The sequence below is a fragment of the Pseudonaja textilis genome, chromosome 3 (genome assembly GCF_049901715.1).
Source record: "Pseudonaja textilis isolate UNSWEBS1 chromosome 3, rPseTex1.2, whole genome shotgun sequence".
Classification (NCBI taxonomy): Eukaryota; Metazoa; Chordata; class Lepidosauria; order Squamata; family Elapidae; genus Pseudonaja; species Pseudonaja textilis.
Window position 1 is genome coordinate 176,846,732 of NC_141992.1, and position 19,737 is coordinate 176,866,468.

A 19,737-nucleotide genomic window follows, 5' to 3' on the forward strand; every position below is an offset into this window, starting at 1 on the left:
CACAATAACACAAGCATTACTAGGGCAAGCTGTCTGATGCTTATCTCTGCATTGACCCCCAATGTTCAGTAGTTCACTGCATAGACGCAGTAGAATTTGGCAGCCAGTGTTTCTCTCCCAGTCTTTTGTTTAATTTGGGCAAAGTTTCTCTGGAAGAGACAATGGGAAAAAGGAAATGACTAATAATGATTTAGAACATATGACTGTGCTGTAAGGTATGAATTATGAATAGAAAGGGTAAAAGTTTGAAATTGTTTAGAAACACGCAAGAATAATCACAGACCATGGAAGGTGCAAGTTTAAAACTTCCCTGCCCTGGACAGGACAGTCTTGTGGACAAAAGCCACTCTAATCAACTGTCATAAACACAGGCAGGCACTGAAAGTTTGTTGTGAAGGCCACCAAGATCTGGGTCTTTCCATCAAGAAAAGGAGAGCATGGAAGCCAAGTACGAAAGAATAGGCAGACTAAAAAGAAACTGAAAGAAATCAAAGGCAATGAAAAATCTAAATGCCACTGCAGATCCTACCAGCACAGTTGAAGGAGTCATTTTTAAATGACACAAGAGATCAGGCAATAGTTTGTAAAGAAAATTTGAAACATGACCTCTCGTACATTTCTCTTACCTTCTTCCAGGGTTTTTGAGAGACGTCTTTAAAAAGGAAAAATACTATTAGAGGAATGGGGGTAAAATCTCTTGAAGGGATTCCTTGCACACATGATGCCCCTCCTGAACTATCCCTCAGTCCTGCCTTCCTATTTAACCTGCCTGTATCCCCTGGTACTGCACTCCCTGATCCTGCCAAAACAAACAACTACAGGGAAACAAAACAAAACAAAACCATTACTGCCAGGGGTAGGATTCCTGGCAGTTACCCCCATTTAAATCATGAGTCTCTAGCCAAACTTCCAAAACTTAAAAAGGATTTATTGGGAGTTAACATGCCAGCACTGCCCGGGTGTAGCCGACTCTGTGATACATAATTCTTTGTCACCCTTGACCCTGGTTTTTCCCCCCACCCCCAGGTGTATCATAATTCATATTCTCCAATGGGACACATCCATAGCCAAGAGTCATCAATCATGCTCTCCAGTTAGAATTTTGTGTGGCAGAAACTTCAGTCACCTAGTTACTATCTTTGAAAACATTTATGGAATGCAGTTTCGGTTTTGCAAGCTCCCCCTTCCTTTCTGTTGGCAACTCTAAAAAGACCATGGAAATATTTTATGAGTTGACACCAGGTCAATGGTGCTCTCTGAGCTTGGTTGTTTCCTTGAAGACATTTCATTACCAAACTAGGTAATGTCATTAGTACAGGTAATCCTCAACTTACAACTGTTCTTTTAGCGAATGTTCAAAATTACAATAGTACTGAAAAAAGTGACCATTTTTCACACTTAGAAGCATTCAAGCATCCCCATGGTCATGTGATCAAAATTCAGATGCTTGGCATCTGACTCATATTTATGACGGTTGCAGAGTCCCCAAGTCATGGGATCACCGTGTGCAACCTTCTGACAAGCAAAAATCAATGTGGAATCCAGATTCACTTAACAACCAGGTTACTGACTTACTGACTTAATAACTGCAGTGATTCACTCAACAATAGAGGCAAGAAAGATCATAAAATGAGGCAAAATTCACCACCATTGGCCCCAAAATTTATGTTGCTAACTGAGATATTTCTTGAGTGAGTTTTGTTCCATTTCACAGCCCTTCTTGCCACAGTTGTGAAGGGAATCACAGTGATTAAGTTAGTTACATGTTAAGTGATTCTGGTTTACCCATTGACTTTCCTTGTCAGAAGGTCATACAAGGTGATCACATGATCCCAGGACCATCGTAAATGTGAATCAGTGCCGACTATCTGAATTTTGATCACATGACCATGGGGATCCTGCAATGGTGGTAAGGGTGAATAATGATCATAAGTCACTTTTTTCAGTGATGTTGTAACTTTGAATAGTCACTAAATGAACTCTTGTAAGTCAAGAGCTACCCGTAGAACCAAAATCACAAGGAAATCTCCCCCACCTTCAACATATATAAAGAGTTTGCTGTTCTTTGAGATTGAAAAAAAGGAAAAGGCCAGAACTGGTCTGATATATGTCACAAGGCTTTAAGACATTTAACAATCAATATGATTGTCATGTGACAATATAGCTGTAAGTGAAACAGACTCCATGCGATATGATTAATTCTGCTCACTTTGCTGCATATTTCATATTTTTTTATGAGTGCATTTAATCACCCTCAATAATAAATTATCTTCTAGATGGTAAAAAGCAATATTTTGTTCCAGTTTCCTGGATAAACAAAATGTAGTTTATACATTAAATTAAAATATATAGTCATGGCAAACAATTAAAAGTAAAATATCAAAAGCTTACATCTTTATTCAGATATTGTTCATACATTTGTTAATTGCACTTGTAGTCACAGAAATCGGAAACAAACTTTAAAAAAAAGACAATTGACATTTCTTTCTTTCTTTTTAGTTTCTGACACCAATTGTGCCAATTCCAACAATAACAGAGACTGTGGCATTTGCATTAACTTAGTTTTCTTAATTTAACATGAGGCAATGCTACAGATACAGCATCATGAATGCAATACTATAATGACTGCTCTTACCCAACACCAGCTAGGCCAGGGGTATCAAACTCAAGGCCCGTGAGGTGCTTAAATCTGGCCCTTGGGCTCAACCTGGAAATAGCAAAGGACCAGCCCTCAGTGCCTCTAGCAGCCAAAATGGGGCATGGGGGCCACATATGGCCCCTCGTACCCCATTTTGCCTGGCATGGTGCTACAGGAGATGTCCATCCCATCTCCAGCCCCCCTGCCAGCCCGCAAAGAACTACAATACTGGTCCAGCCCTCAAAGTAATCCAGTTTGACAATCCTGACTTAGGCGTACTCTCCTGTTTATGTAAGGATTGCATTGCTTAGAGGATGATAACTCCATATTACACCAAGTCCCAAGTAGAAACAAACACAACTTGCCTTCCATGGCTCTTGTTTCTTTTCCTGTTCCTGCATTAAAATGTCTTCTGCTGCCTCTTCCATTTGTAGCTGAAAGCAAAACAGCATATTGATTACGTGCATTGATATTAATAGTGATGTTGAGGATATCTTGGTTCCTTGAAGGATATCCTAACTCTGGTCAAGATTGATTAAGCTTCCCTTAAAGAACAAGCTTATATTTTCTTCAATCTGGATGGTCAAAATCTTAACATTTGAAGCTAATGAGGAAAAGGCATTCAGATTTATTCCTGAAATGACATGGGCCTGAATAGACCACTGCTGAAAAAGAACAGCTGCCTTAGATATACTAATACATTTTCCCTCAAACTATTATTCCTCCTAGTCAGGAAAGTAATCTGATACACTGAACATACTTTGAAGAAATGAAAAAGAACAGAAAACAAAGCCAGGCTTAATCTCCCAACTCTACATCCATAAAGTCAGTGAAGTGAGGCCTCTGCAGATTCAACAGTTTTCATCTTTGGAGGGGTACCAAGTTAAAAACTCCTTCTTATTCAGTAGATTCATTGCACCATCGAGCCAATAATTCTTTCCTACACTCAATGAAAGGCCTGGCTGATAGCCAGACAGGGACTCCATCTATTTTACTATCGTGCAGAAGAAAGGATCAATACAGTTCTTGATAGAAGACAGTGCCCTAGGTGGGAGGATGAGCAACAGCTGCAGTGTGAGAAAAAGTCAGTCTGAGCATGAAGGAGCCAGTCTGTTGTCTTCAGAATCAGCATTATTCTGTGAGCTTCCACATGGACTGAATTGCATTTGTGCTTCAGTGAAGGAGGGACTGTGGATGATGGAAAATTTTTTGCAATGATCAAGGTCTTTACCTCCCACCAGCAAACTCTGGAATGCTTGCCAGATGTAGAGGCCCAGCTTCAAGAGCCACTTTCATTTTTAGTGGCTTACAGGAATACCCACTAAGGGATCCGTCAGAAGAAAAATTGCCTACCAAGTCATCTGTACTGTCTTACATGCTTCTTATGATCATTGATTTTCAGATGATCAAGTACTCTGAGGTATTCACAATTCAAACTACATGTCACTAGAGTGCCATATAAATTGTTAACATATTACCTTTGGTGTTTTCCATGTTCCCAAGTTTTTATGGGTATAAAACTGTGGCAACCACTTATTCTCTAATCTCCTCTGGGCGTACTTTTGAATGTCTAACAAGATTACAGGACAAACGTGTTCATGAAGTACTTGCCCCCAGCCTCCACGTGACTTCATCACCTAGTAAAGACATCCAGGGGAACCACAAAATGGTTTGAGAGTAAAGCAAAGTCAAGTCAGTTTTAGATTACTGGGCAATTACTAAGGCAAAACAAGTGAGGAAAATCCAAAATTCATTTGAAATGGATTGATTTTTAATTTGAGGCACGCTGTGCACTGCCTTCACTCTAAAGGTCTTCTTTATTTAGAATTCCATTCAAAATATATTCTGCTATATTGCATGATGAGAAATATTTCATTCTTGGCAAGAAAGAAAAGAGTGCCTCAAATTACTGAATGGTTCTAAAATTAGAGAATTTCACCCCTACTTTAAGAGTGGCTTTTCAGAAAAAAAATTAAAAATTCCAATTAGAGCAGAACCTAGATCATTAAAACAATAAAGCAATTATTTCTAAAACAGTTAAATAATAAAACAGATAACACGGTTACGGAACTTAGATAAAGAAATATTTGTTGAGCTCCTTCCTAAATTGTAACCAAGAGGGGGATTGCTTGAGCAATAATGGGAGACATTCCCCAACTAGACCTTTTAATGCAGAAAGAAACATTAACCAGAGATGCTCGATATATCTCTGTCAGGACCAACCAAAGTTGCCTCATTGATGATCCAGAAGTATAGAGGGGATGTTTAGGAGGGGCAGTCCTGTAAATAGTTTGGTCCTAAACTATACATGATTTTAATCTATCATATGGTCTTTGTTTTATAGCCCAATGTGTTTTGCATTAAAGAAGTCCTTCTTCAGAGCTACTGTGTCTATAAATCAACTTCAGCTTTTTAAGGGAAATAATTTCCACTGTAATAGAGTTTTCATAAAATCCCTTAATTACTTTCTATTATATACAGATAAAGGAATGTGAACTCCTTACTAGATAATCTGTCAAATCTAGGGCAACATTTGCATCTGTTGTCTTCCTTGTAAGTTGGTATACCCCAGTCATCATGTCAGGCACACCTAAGCCTTGCTGAATGTAAATGATGGAGGTTGTAATCCAACTCAGTGTAGGAAAGATGGTATAAGCATAGCTTCCACTTATGTGGAAAGAGCTATTTTCATCTACAACTAAAATGAACATAACCTACATTGATAAAATGCGCAGGTGTCTATAAATTGTCATCTAAAAGAACTTTTTGTTAATATTATGCATAAGAAGGACAAGAATTACATTTTATATGTCTGAGATATTTGAACTCATTTATGCACATTTACTGTATTTCCAAAAATAGACATACAGTATATAACTCCAGGCCCACATACTAGGTAATATTAAACATATTTAATAAAAAATATGCTAATTTCAGCAATATTAAAAGTAGGGGTGAAATTGTCTAATTTTAGAACCATTCAGTAATTTGAGGCACTCTTTTCTTCCTTGCCAAGAATGAAGTATTTCTCATCATGCAATATAGCAGAATATTTATTGAATGGAACTCTAAATAAAGAAGACTTTAGAGTAATCAAAAGCCAACAACACACTTTCATGATTTCAGAGTGAAAAATTATTTGCCTGCTCAGTAAATAGACCATGCCAGGGGGAGAACTACCAGATCCTGAGCCCCCCAATGAAGGAAAATTCATATATTTTTTAAAATATTAATTTGCATATGTTTTATATGCATATTAGTGTTTATAACATTTGCAGCTATGTATATATTCATTTGCCAAACATTTTAATCTCTTGGCTGCAAAAACCTCAGCTTATATTTTGATTCTCTAATATTTATCTATATATCTATTATTTTGAAGTAATGTGTAATATTTTTTTCATTATTTTTATATAAATCTTACACATATTCATTCCTCTACAAGCGAATTATCAGTTCATATAAGATAATAACTGTTGCGGGAAACACCTCCAGATATGCACCCAACATTCCTATAGAAGTCCATTAAAAGGAATTTATTGAGAATAGGGACTATGCTATCTACTGAAGAAACTTGTTCAACATTATTGATCTTCTTAGAAGGCTTCTAAGAAGTCCATATTCGCCAGTGTCTATGGAAATTTCTCAATCATCCAAGTCATGGTTGTTCCTAAGGTGCTTTCTCTAGAAGGCAACTGGATTTTCTTGGGTTTCTGTTTTGAAAATGTTTCACTTCTCATCCAAGAAGCTTCTTCAGTTCAATTCAGTTCTTCTGCAGAACTGAAGAAGCTTCTTGGATGAGAAGTGAAACATTTTCAACCCTCCCCCCACCCCTCCAAAAAAGTCCAGTTGCCTTTTGGAAAAAGCACTTTTGGGACACATTAGCCATTTTAAGTCTTAAATTGAGCTACCATATCAAGACAGGGTCAGATTATCCTATTCTGGATACATTATGTAAAGATCTAACTCTTTGGAGAAGATTGTAATGCTGGGAAAGGTGGAAGGAAAGAGAAAGGGATGACCAATAGCAAGGTGGATGGGCTCAGTTACAGTGCTGATGGGTAGACCTAAAGACCCAGTTAGGGACAGATTGTCACAGAAAACTGATCTACATGGTTACTATGAGTCAACAACAACTTGATGGCACAATCGCTGAAATCAACATTGTCATCAAATACTTATTCTGCTGCCATCTAGTGGTCATCCGGATTTTGCAGCCCACATTATGGTAGTTTTACTCTTGGGAAAACATTCATTTATATGGAACAGTATGTACATTTGCAATCTACTTAATCTGTAAAGATGTCATTCCCTGCTTCTGTGGGGCTGCATTTTGAAAAACAACAACAACTTCTACATGCAGGCCTGGTTTTATTTAAAGGGCATCCAATTAAACATAAACACAATGCATATTGGCCACCAGGAAAAATATAGCTTAGCACTAAGTGCTCAATAAGATGTGAGAGCTAACCAGCACCATCTTCTGCTAACATTTTAAATGCAGCCAGTTACCTGCTCTTGTTCTTCTTTTGTTGCTGGGCTGTCAGGTCCAAAGAAATATTTCTTGTTTAGATATTTCTTTTTAATGTCTTTAGATTTTTCATCTCGTTGTACTTTATTTTTGTGTAACATTCTTCTGAACTGCTCAATGTCTATCCAGCACAGGAGGTCCGCACTACAAAAGAAACAATATGTTTTTATCACAGCATCATAAATATTACTTCAGGCCAAGGATGGATGAGATTGGAGGAGATGGTCACCATCCACCATCTACTGACATCACCAGAAAGGGCATTCCCCCCCCTCTTTTTTTACTGTTTTAGGCTGAAGATGAAAACAGGTACAAAGGCCTTTACCAAATAAACTATTCCTATCCACACCTTAAATTACCCCAACCCCATCCTCTGAAATCACCATTCTTCTAAGTGGGTTCTATTCTTATTCATAATTCTTCAGGCATATATCCAAATGAAATTCTATAATCTAAATAAACATTGATAGAATGGCACTAATTATTGTATGCAGCAGGAAGTTTGCCGCTCAGACCAAGCAACTCTTTCATATACCTACAGGAGCCGTGAAGACTGACAAAGGTGAATTGGCAACCTCCACAAGCTCTCTAATAGGATAGATCACTGGTGATGTCAGCAGCTTCTACCAACTTGTCCACTTTTTCAAATGTATGGTATTATATAAAATGAAAGGAAATCCCCATGTAAGCTACCTGGAATTCTTGGAGGAAAGGTGGGTATACAAAGTTAATAAATAAATAAAATAAAAAATAAAACTGATGAGGTTGACCTCTACTGACTATGGATGCATCTATATATCCTTTGCAATAACATGGAAGAAATTTGTCATACCTTCCACAGGGATGATTTTCAACTCTCTGGTCCAACTATTTAACCTGGGATTCCTGTTTAGCTTCCAAACCTGGGTAAGGTCTGCCACAGGCTGTTTTGCTGCCACGTATTGAGGGAGTGGGATTATAGAAGAATAAAAAACAGCAGGGACAACATTTTCCTGATTTTGCTAATCTCATAAAAAATGTAGGAGGGGAGGTAGCTGATTCTTGGATGGGTGACCATAAGGAAAACCCAGGAGGACTATAAATTAGACTGGGGAATTGCAAAATATCCTTTTGAATCTTAGTATTTGTTTTTTTAGTATTTAGTATTTATTTTATTTGTCAATCGCTTACAAGATACAGGTATAAGAATAAATACAGTTTTGAATACATGAGATAGATACTTATAAGAAAAATAAAAAACAATAGGACAGGGATGGTAGGCACGATTGGTGCGCTTATGCACCCCCCTACAGGCCTCTTAGGAAGGGGGTGAGATCAATAGTAGACAGCCTAAGGTTAAAGTTTGGGGGGTTTGGGGAAGAAACCACAGAGTCAGGTAGAGTATTCCAGACATTGACCACTCTGTTGCTGAAGTCGTATTTTCTGCAGTCAAGTTTGGTGCAGTTAACCTTGAGTTTGTATCTATTGTTTGCTCTTGTATTGTTATGATTAAAGCTGAAGTATTCATTTGCAGGTAGGACATTGCAATATATAATTTTATATACTATACTTAGATCAGACCGGCAGCGGTATAGTTCTAGGTTTTCTAGGTCTAGAGTTTCAAGTCTGGTGGCATAAGGTATTCTGCAATGAGTAGAGGAGCGGAGAACTCTTCTTGTGAAATGTTTCTGGATTTTTTCAATTGTGTTAATATCAGATACATGATATGGGTTCCAGACTGATGATCTGTATTCAAGTATAGATCTAGCAAATGCTTTGTATGCTCTAGTTAGTAGTGTGATATTACCAGAGAAGAAGCTACTTAGGATTAGATTAACAACTCTTAATGCCTTTTTGGCTATGTAGTTACAGTGGGCTCTAGCACTTAGATCATTTGAGATGAGTACTCCAAGGTCCTTGAAAAAAAAAATCCTACCACTGCCGTAAGACCCAAAAGTCTCCTTCCTGTGTTTCTACACTGCATGGTGAACCAGAGGACATAGGTCTTACGTAGTACCAAGAGCAGGGATTTCTTTCTTTGAAAGTAATTGGCTCATTTAGACGTTCCATTTACTATTCCAACAGACTTCAGATTTTAAAACTCTTTACTTCAGCCCAAGTAAGTTAAGCTTGGAAACTACTTTATCTAATCAATAAAATGTCATGTGCCTTAATTACACACATGTTACAGCTTTGCGAAACGTTAATTCACAGATTTGGTTCAGCAAATCTCTAAATTGAGCCAACTTTCCTACTGCTTTAGAAAATGCAATCGAACGGTCAGATCTGAAGAGAAAGGATTGGGAAAACCAAACCAAATCAAAAACAATGCTGTAAATTGAAATGTCATGTTTAATTGTTTTTTTTCAAACTGATTTGAATTGTTGCATTGAATTAAATTGGTATTTCTAAATGAATCAAGTATTCAAACTGAGCAAGAATCAATTTCCACAGGCTAATAGACATCACCGCTGGATTGATCTTATTGCAGGGGTCCTTCAGAACAAAACAAGGTTGAGAAACTTATATTGCTATAGCAAACCTCCTGGCTTATGTAGGCTTTACAACTGTAGCACACCTTTCCAGAATTCTTGTAAAATCTCATTAAAAGAGAAATACTTTGCACTGAATTCTGGATGCATGAGATAGCAAAATTTCTTCCATTAACCTAACTTGTCTTATATTCCTCTTTATTCTTTGGTACTGGACAAATGAACCAGAAGAAAGTATATCTGCAGATATGGATATTGTATGTTTAATCAGTGGATGGAAATGACAAGAACAGAAGCTGGAATATAATGAAAGTTCTAAATGTGCCTGGAGCCAAAATATTTTTTTTAAAGATGGCATTTGGAGAGGGCATATATGAGTCTTTGGCACTCATACCAAAGGTGATATTCAGCCGGTTTGGAACAGTTCTAGAGAACCGGTAGTGGAAATTTTGAGTGGTTCAGAGGACCAGCCAATACTATTTCTGACTGGCCCCTCCCTCTTCTATTCTCTGCCTCCCGAGTCCCAGCTGATTGGTTGGGTCTTCTTTTGTTGCCCTGCACAGAAGAACGGAGCTGGAAAGCAGGTTAGTGGGGTGGGGAGGGAATGGAGATTTTGCAGTATCCTTCCCCTGCCATGCCCACCAAGCCATGCCCACCAAGCCACACCATGCCCACCAAGCCATGTCCACAGAACCGGTAGTAAAATTTTTTGAATCCCACCACTGATTCATACACATCTCATTCTTTAAAGAAGTTAGCCATTCAAAATCCACCAAGCATTGAAGAGTCTTGCCATTTCATTGTCATATCAATGAGGTAAGATATAGAAATTATAAACATTACTAGTGAAATTGGAGCTCACAATAGGGCCAGTGGTGGGATGCTGCCGGTTCGCACCGGTTCTACCGAACTGGTAGCTCCGGTGAGCATTTGGCCCCGCCCACCCACCCCCACCCTTTCGTGTCCTATATTTTCTTGTTTTCTAGCTCAGCTGATTCACGCAGCAGAGCAGATTCATGCAGCAGAGCAGCACTGTTTTACTCACCAGCACTGAATAGAAGGTAAGCTTTGAAGCATCAATTTGGCGATTTTTGAATGTGTACGTGCACAAAGTGTGCATTAGGCGCATGCAAAGCGAGCTTTCATAGAATCGGTAGAAAAAAAAGGTTGAATCCCACCACTGAATAGGGCCACTCAATAACAGGAGAAATACCTTGCTGATTGCTGCTCAAGAAAGATACGGAATTGTTCAAAATCTAGCCTGTTGTTAACCAATTTCATAATGGAGTATGATTTGTAACCTTCAGAATACTCCTGTTCAATGGATTCTACAAGTCGAATAGACTCAGACTTCTGGAGAACTTCTTCAACTGCCAAAGCCTAAGGAAAAAGTTGTACAAGATAACACTCAAATTTCCTGGTTTCTTAGCCCACAAAGATATGTATTTCTTCTTTGTTTTATGCAGTTTCATTGTTTATTTATTTATTTGGTTTGTCAATTGCTTACAAGATAATAGGTATAAGTATAAACATGAGTAAGAATACAGGAAATAGGTACGAATAAATGGGGACAAAAGGACAGGAATGGGAAGCACGATTGTGCACTTATGCACGCCCCTTACAGACCTCTTAGGAATGGGGTGAAGTCAATAGTGGATAGTTTGAGGTTAAAGGATATTTCAGGATCAAAGATTAAAGGACACCTCTGTCGGTCCAGATCTGTGACTGGGTGCATTTGATTAAAGATTATATCTGAATAATCTCTTGTCACTAATAAATGGCTTTCTGACTACAAAAGCTAGAGTTGTGTGAATATCTATATAAGAAAAAAGGTTATCTATTCCTTTTTTATATCACCATCCTAATATAGCATTGGCATCATGACAGTTGCTGGCATTTTAAAGGTATATAGCCTCATGGCTCAAGAGAAGATAATGTATTGTTTCTCTCAACACAAGATATGAATCTAGGTCACCATAGCAGATATAGCCAGAAAATGGGGACATGACTTCTAGAAGGTGATCTGCATATTGCACGTATGTTGCCTATAGCACTATTTCAGAGCCAAATTGTTGCTTTGAAAATGGTCCATTTTGTAACATCATGCTTTCAAAGCACTTTTCTTAAAGGAAACTGGTATGTTCTGTTCCATTGTCCTCCTTGCAATGGACTTCTTTGGTTACATTTGCTGGGAATTAGGAGGGTTGAAGTTCAACACGTTGAGAATTTCCAGAAGTCTGCCTTAGGATATGATTTAACAGTATAACTATTTGCTTATTGCTAGAGAAAGGAGAACAGCCATGGGTTTTTATGATAAAAAATACCATTATACTTACTACTATTCAGGAATATGCCCAGCATGTGTTTTATGGTCTATTGTATGAAATATTGTTAACTAGTTGATGCTCTATCAGTGTATATGTGAGAAAGAGCAATGAATGTAGCATTAAGATGCCAATAAAATCTAGTGAGCCCTACAAATCTAGTGAGCCCTACAATTCATTTCTCACTACTTTTAATATAAAGCTGGAGGTTTTTGCTTTTGAGGTGAGTCACCAACTGCTTACATTTAATATTAATTCCCCCAAGTTCATAGAAAGAAAACAATATTCATTTGCATTTGATAATCAGATAAAATTTCCCCTGTATTGGAGTTGTATGTTTATCATCCCATATTCTTTCTTCTATCTTATCAATTAGTAGTAACAGCATTAGTAGTATTAATAGCAATAGGTCAAATATTGTTGGTTTACACAGCAAGTCTTTTCTAGTGACACACTCACTATAATTTTGAAGCCATGCAGAAATTGGCAGGTACGTTTGTAGATTAAAAGTTTGTAATATAGAACTGCATCCTGTAAAAACTTCATAAATTTCTCAAGAGACAGATTTGTTGCCACAGAGAAGCACACAGGGTTAAGCACTAAATATGAGGCAAGAATAAGGATGTTGCTTTTGTTAATAGGTGCTTGCCTTTACCTCATCCTTCTTGGAAATGCCCTCTGCCTGCAAATCCTTCAGCTTTTTAAAGTACACAGAGTCCAGCTGTCGAATTTCTTCCACCAGCTCCACCTAATAAAATAATAACTTCTGTCATCCACCCAGTACATATTATAGAAAGAAAGACAAAGGGGTAGGAGAGGAAAGCTGCCAATGACAGTGGGTAGAAAAGAGCCACACTTGCCAGGAACAAGACAGATGTTTAAGAGACATATCTCTGCATGTTGCATTTCCCACAGATCAGATGATTCAAGAATATTTGCTGTTGCTAAAGCAACAAATATTGTATGCATCCATTTGGCTCCTCCAGAATCAAGAAAGACATGCGAAGTTGCTTCTGATAGTTTCTTTTATTGTACTTTATTCTTCATGTTTCCCGGAAAATAAGACCCAATGTTATTTTCTTTTGGGCCAAAAAATAAGCATCAGGTCTTATTTTGGGGGAATGTCCTACCCACTTACCTTAGGACCACCGCAGCCAGGCCTCTCAAGTTCCAACACCTGTCGTGCTGTTGCCTGAATTCTTCTGCGTCCACTCATGGGTGCTTGTGGCCAGATGTTGTATGGCTCATCACGCCAGTGCTGCTGCTCACAGGAGGAGGCCACCTAGTGTGTTGTATCATTGCATGCTCGAGCGGCAACACCATTGTGATGTGCCACACCAATGTGTCATGTGGTATCCAGCTGTGAGCCCCACCCCTTCCCCCACCCTAGTTTGATTTTTATGCATGTGCCTCGCCCCATCTTATACAACCAGATGTGGGCGGGGCTTAACGAGGGCTTAGTTTGGGTGTAGGGCTTATATTAAGCACAGATATGAAAATCGGGCTAGGGCTTGTTTTCGGGGTAGGCTGTATTTTTGGGCTGGACTGTATTTTCGGGGAAATACAGTATAGACAGAAATCTTCCCAAACTAAAGCAACTATTTGCCTCACTGTAGATATACTCTGGGAATTATTAAGGAGCAGCTGTTTTACCCAATTCCTCCAGACCAAACATTCAATACTTCGCCCTCTGAAATGCAACCCCTCCCTCCTGGGAATCCAGACTACATTCCATCACAGAATCTCACTTAGGGAGAAATATCCTCTCATTTTCAAAGAAAACTGTGGCAAAGTCACTAGCGGTGTGTGTATGCTACAGTAATTGATACATTTGATTTGATTTGATTTTTGTTTTGCATGAAAATTGTTATTAAATTGTTATTAAAAATATGCTAAAAGCACTAAAAAGATCATTGCTTCTTCTGATAATGAATGAGTAGTGCTTATTAGGACTATAGACAAATAATTTTTACTGAAACATGAACAAATTTTGATATTATTTGTAAGCTACCTTGGTAGGATTTGAATCCAGAAATTTGAATTGCAAATAATGTTGATAAACAAATAATAAACAAATAAAATGGGAGCACTAAAATATAGCATAGGTATCAGCATGTTGGGAAAATTGCTAAGGTCTGTTTAATTACAAAGAAAATCATAAATGCTTAAGGAGGAAAAACTTAACTAAAACTAAAAACTTAAGGAGAAAAAAATTCAAAACTCGTACTATGCTCAACACCCATAGAATTGAAAAAGAAAATAGAGGAATTAACTTGGACAGAAAGGCTGATTGTCTCTAAACAGGAACATTATGCAATATTTACGAAAACTTAACATTGAAATGGTTGTAATTAAGCAATTTAAAAATATTTTTTTCTTTGAAACTGCTATTCTTGCAGGCAAAAAGGAAGAAGTAATTGCTAATATCACCTCCTTTGAACTGCTAAATACTAAATACTTTATTCTAAATACAAGCTGAAGAGTATAAAGATGGCTAGTAATATTGTTTGGTTTTTGCAGAACTATGTGCCTAGAAATTACCTTGTATTACTTTGTTTTGTTTAATCGGCATAACAATAAGCCTTATGTTAAACATTGCCAATGGCAGCCTTTTTACATTTAAACAAAGGATTTGGGAGGAATAAGGGAGAATGAAAAATGCGGACTGTCTCCCTAATGATAGTGGGAATGGACTAAAACAGGGGTGTCAAACTTGGTTTCATTGAGAGCCGCATCAGGGTTGTGTTTGACCTTGGAGGCTGGGGTGGGAATGGCTAGCTCAACAGCACTCATGTTGGCAGCACCTGTGCTGGCCTGAGCGCTACACCAGCGAAAACGGGTTCCCAAGCTCAGTTTTGGGCTGTGACAGCCTCCTGAAACCCTCTGCTAGTGAAAATGAAGCTCAGGAGGGCCGCCTACAGCCCTCCCGAGCTCTGCTTTAAATAGCAGAAGCATTGTGGGCTGGTCTTTCACTTGAGTGGCCCCTAAGCACCCTGCGGGCCAGATTCAGCTTGTGGTCCTTGAGTTTGATACTCTTGGACTAAAGTTAAACAAAGGTTACTGAAGCAGAGGCTAGGTCATAGTAAGGAAGATCAAGACAGGCTTCATAGGTTCACAGATTACCTTCCCATACGTTTCTCGGTCTTCCTCTATCATCTTCATCCATGGAACCAAAAGAAGGGTGAGGATATATTCTTCTGCTGGGTCAAAGAGATCTTCAAATGGCGGATCAATTCTTCTGTAAATCTCATTTTTTGTAGTCTGTTCTATTCCAATAGCCATAGTAGCAGAAGGAGCAATATAATTGGCATAAAGGAGCTGTGTCAGATTAAAAAAAGGAGAGATAAATTGCTCAACAATTTTCCAGTACAATAAAGTTCTGTTAAAACGAAAGATCAAAAATAGTGTTGCAATATTATTTGAGTTACCTTAGTTTTTTATTGTATACGGTAATTAATGATGATTTCTAACTTTATTTTTTCCCCTCAAACAAAAATAATAATATTTTTACCTTGATCCTAAGACTGATTCATGCACAAACTTTCATAGCTTTATGGGTATTTATGAACAAGATCTAGATAAGTACATGTTACGTATTGTTGCAGACACAGTGATTTTTAAACAAGGACACTTTGACGCCTTATACTGTACACTTAAAGCAAAATCATGCAGTAGTAAGCCTTAGTATACTGTTCCAAACCAAATGAATATAAGAAAGGACTGTATAAAGAAGGAGCAGTAGCATAGGGCAGGATAAATTAAAATCTGTGAGATATTATAGTTACATGGAAAATTTCTTTTTTCAAAAAACACAGAAGCGGTTTTAGAAAAATGCCACTGTGTGTGGTCTAGTAGTAAAATCCACTTTAACGTCAGAGTTCTCTGCCATCTCATCCTGCAGCACCTTCAGAGCAACTAAACCACAACTATAAGTCATCAATGTACCTTATTATGCTTATTTTTTGATTGGTAAGAAGTTTCAGGGTAAAGTTATGCTGGCCTTGTTTCCTTTGGAAGAAGATCAGTCCTACCAATGTTTTAAAATACTGACATTTATTTATAGCTATCCAGGTTGAGCACAGGGCTGACACATCAGAGAAAACAACCTGCACCACAAAATGTTCTTAGATTGTCCTCCTCACGACTGTAATTTCTCTTCACATGTACACATTATCTAAAACAACATCGCTCTTAGCAAGCAATTGCCTAATAGTTGAAAACAGCTGAAAACCCCAACATATCCCTAATAAGATCTTCAGCAACATTACCAAAACTATAGAGACACTTGTTGGCGATATTCCTGAATCAATTATTTTTCCCTATTTCATCCCTGTGAAACAACATTTGAGACTTGATCATAAATGATGACCCAATGTAGTTCACCTTCTGTGAGTTATAAGTGTGAACAAATGTCAGGCAATTTTGAAGAATAAATTGAAATTACCAGACTGCAGAAACGTTTTTTTAAAAGAAATTGTCAAAGAAAGGAACAACTGATTTGAACAAATAGCTATATAAAAGCTGGTTCCTGTCCTATATGCTGAGAATATTTTTTGTCTCCTACTCTCTATAATACGCTTGGAGCATAACAGTAAATGTCCTAAACGCTGGGAAAGTCAAATTTAATGTAGTTTCGATAGGAACTAATGATGCATAGATGCATAGATTAGTTCTGATGCAATTGGAATAACTGGTGTCACTGAGATTATTGATGTAATTTAACAATTTAATCTGTCAATTCAAGGAGTTGTCTAGATTGCTTTCCCAAATCAAACTTTACACACCCCTGGTAGAAACTATTTTATTTTATTATTATGTTAAATAAATGGAACTTTAAAAAGAGAGGGAATGCTATATTACATTAAAAAAATTTACCACAATATCGAAATGTGAATACTTTCAGGGAGTACATACTGTGATGAATAAATATATGGTGATTTTACAGTATTGTATTTATTAAGGCTGGGGAGCTTCTTTAAAGAGTTGCAGACCAGCCCAACAAGTTGTACTCCTGTCAGCTACAAAGCATTTTGGAGAATTGGATCTGAAACATTACACAGCACCATTATTTAATAAGGCATCTATATCCTTTTGAATAAAAACACTCCAGAGGCCTGTTTACAATTACATGAAAACAATTTTAACAAAACAACGAAGAACAGCACGCAGAGTCAATATTTAAAACCAAAACGTAACAAATATTTTCTACCAAATATAACAAATGCTTGTTTGAATAAACAATATTCACATCCAGCAACATGAAAAACAACCAGGGAGGATACCAGCTAACTTTGTGGGTCAGGATGTTCCATAATATGGGTGCAATCATTTAGGAAACCCTCTTTTTCAAATGAGTGAATAATCTTCTAATTTAGATGGGGTCCAGAATAACAGCTCTCTTGGGAACAGACATATTAAAGTTGGAGCAAATAGATTTTTAACAAGCAATCCAAGCTATTTCCCACTAACTGTCCCGGGACTCTAAAACAGAGATTGAGAAAAAACCTCCTCACAGTCACAGTCCTGGCACTAATCTTGGGTTGTTGCACTAGTGTCCCAGCCAGGATTTCTTCCAGCTGGCCAATGGGAAGATGCGAAGAGGGGGAGTAGCTGGCACCCTTCCACTGCTTTTTTTCCTTGCTATATTTGCTTTTGCTGGGGGAGGGGGACAAGGAAGGGACTAAAACAATAGCAGCAGCAACGTGAGGGGAAATACAAAACTACCCCTTGGAATGAAGGATGTTAAAAAGAGGCCACTACACCTTGCCTAAAGGAGGCTGGAAGAATTCCCGAAGTTAATAGACAAGGCAAGACTTGATTTCCCACCAAACATTCTGCAGTTTCAGAGGAAATGTTGAAAAATTGCCTTTATTGTGTTCCTCTGAAGCATAGAATTACAGAACCATAGCAATGGAGGGTTGAAAGGTGACTTGGATGTCTTCTACTCTAACTCCTGTACAATCCCCAGTCCATCCCAGTCAAATGGCTGACCAACATCTGTTTGAAAATCTCCAGTGATGAAGCACCCATGACTCCAGGAAGTAGGTTGTTTTCTCTGCTTAACAGCTCTCACAGTCAGGAAATACCTTCTTATTTTGAGTTTGTATCTCTCTCTCTAAAGTTTCCATCTGTTGGTTCTTATCCTATCCTGGGGCATTATGGAGTATAAATCTACATTTTTTTTCCTTGTTGCAGCTCTTTAAAGTATTAGAAGGCTGCTATCATGTTTCCCCTGAGCCTTGTCTTCTTTAAGCTCAACATACCTAGCACAGCTAATACTTAATCTGCTTCCCAAAATCAAGACAAGCTTTGAAGCATCAAATAGAAATAGCCAGGCAGTTTTGATCTCAGATCAATGCAAAGATTGAGCTGGGAAAATCAAACAAGACAGCAAGCTCAGCATCAGGAACCAAGCCTTTCACGTACAAAAGGGGTGTATTGCTATCTGGTTTAGCTTATCCCTAGGCTGAAACTGCAGGTCAAAGAGAAATTTAAGTTCTTCTCCAAGATGGTGTCTTCTGAAGGTGTGGAGTTGTATTTTTCAGAATTCTAAGGCAACTTGGACAAAGGCTGGCAAACTTGGAATTCTGAGAATGGTAGGGCAAGCCTACATCTAAAGCAGGGGTGTCCAGCCAGAACAGCCAGAATTCTGGGAGTTGAAGTCCACAAGTCTTAAAGTTGCCAAGGTTGGACACCCCTGATCTAAAGAGTCCCAGGTTGAGGGAAGTTCTATGAGGCCAATCATAATGATTGAACTACTTGTACAGTAAATTAATGAGCTGTAGCATCTGACATAAATTATATCATCCATGACATTTGTGTGATGACACTATGATCCTTGTGATGTCACTTGTCACTCAGATCAAATGCTAAAACCAGAGCTCTTCATTGGTTCTAAGGGTCCAACAGAACAGTATGCTGGATGAGATGGACTTGGTCTGACGGATTTCAACTCACATAATTTGCTATCAGTTGACTACTGAGTGCCAATAATTTTAATACACTTTTTCCTTTTCTTAATTGTGAGAGCTCTCTATTACAAGTTCAATTCCCATTCTATTTATGCTTTCCAGTTCTTTTTCTGGAACACTAAAACTTTCAAATGGCCTTTGTATAGGATGATACTCCCAACAATTATTGCATGAAACAGTCCATTACATGGAAAATATGTTTTAAATGGTTGCCTATAAATGCTTGAAAAGTTCATACAAAAGTCACAGTATATATATAATAGAATATCAGGCTTCGTTTATTTGGTGATTTCTTTTTTACTTCAGTAAAAGAAGAATGTTTTATTCTATATTGCCTCTATATATTTCTCTATAATATAAAATGTATTAGAGATGGGCCTAAAGCAACTTCCAGATGTGGGTTCTGCTTGGGTTTTGCATCTTTATGTAATTTATAAGAGCAAAATCTGGAGACAATAAATCCAGCTCCCCCTTCCCCATGCCCCTTCCTCACACCCCCTTCCCCACCCCCCAAAAATCAGATCAGCATTCAGGCTTTTAAAATCCTGAATCTAGGAAAGTAGATATGGATCGACTCATTTTATAAAATCATAACTTTTCTTCAAGTTTCAATGTTTAAACTCAAACTTTCTAATCAAGCATTAATCCTTCTCGAGTTATGATTAGCCATACAATGTCAAAAAGTTAGATCTATCGTACTCAAACACAATTCAGAATTATTTTCTAGCAGCTTAATTTCTATCTACAGAACAATGCATTATATTTTTTATATAAACTGCCTTTACTATATGTCTTGTAGCTG

At 37.8% G+C, this 19,737-nt stretch overlaps 1 protein-coding gene across 1 annotated transcript in view; it reads right to left on the minus strand.

Annotated features, from left to right (window-relative positions):
* RGS22 (regulator of G protein signaling 22) overlaps positions 1–19,737 on the minus strand; it is an 89,802-nt gene that overhangs the window by 20,415 nt on the left and 49,650 nt on the right. Inside the window, exons 15-20 of the mRNA XM_087930402.1 lie at positions 15,088–15,282; positions 12,620–12,712; positions 10,854–11,020; positions 7,151–7,313; positions 4,117–4,275; positions 2,995–3,072 (exon numbers count right to left, since the gene is read on the minus strand). Of these exons, the coding sequence (XP_087786528.1) occupies positions 2,995–3,072; positions 4,117–4,275; positions 7,151–7,313; positions 10,854–11,020; positions 12,620–12,712; positions 15,088–15,282 (855 nt within the window). The remainder of the gene's footprint in view (positions 1–2,994; positions 3,073–4,116; positions 4,276–7,150; positions 7,314–10,853; positions 11,021–12,619; positions 12,713–15,087; positions 15,283–19,737) is intronic.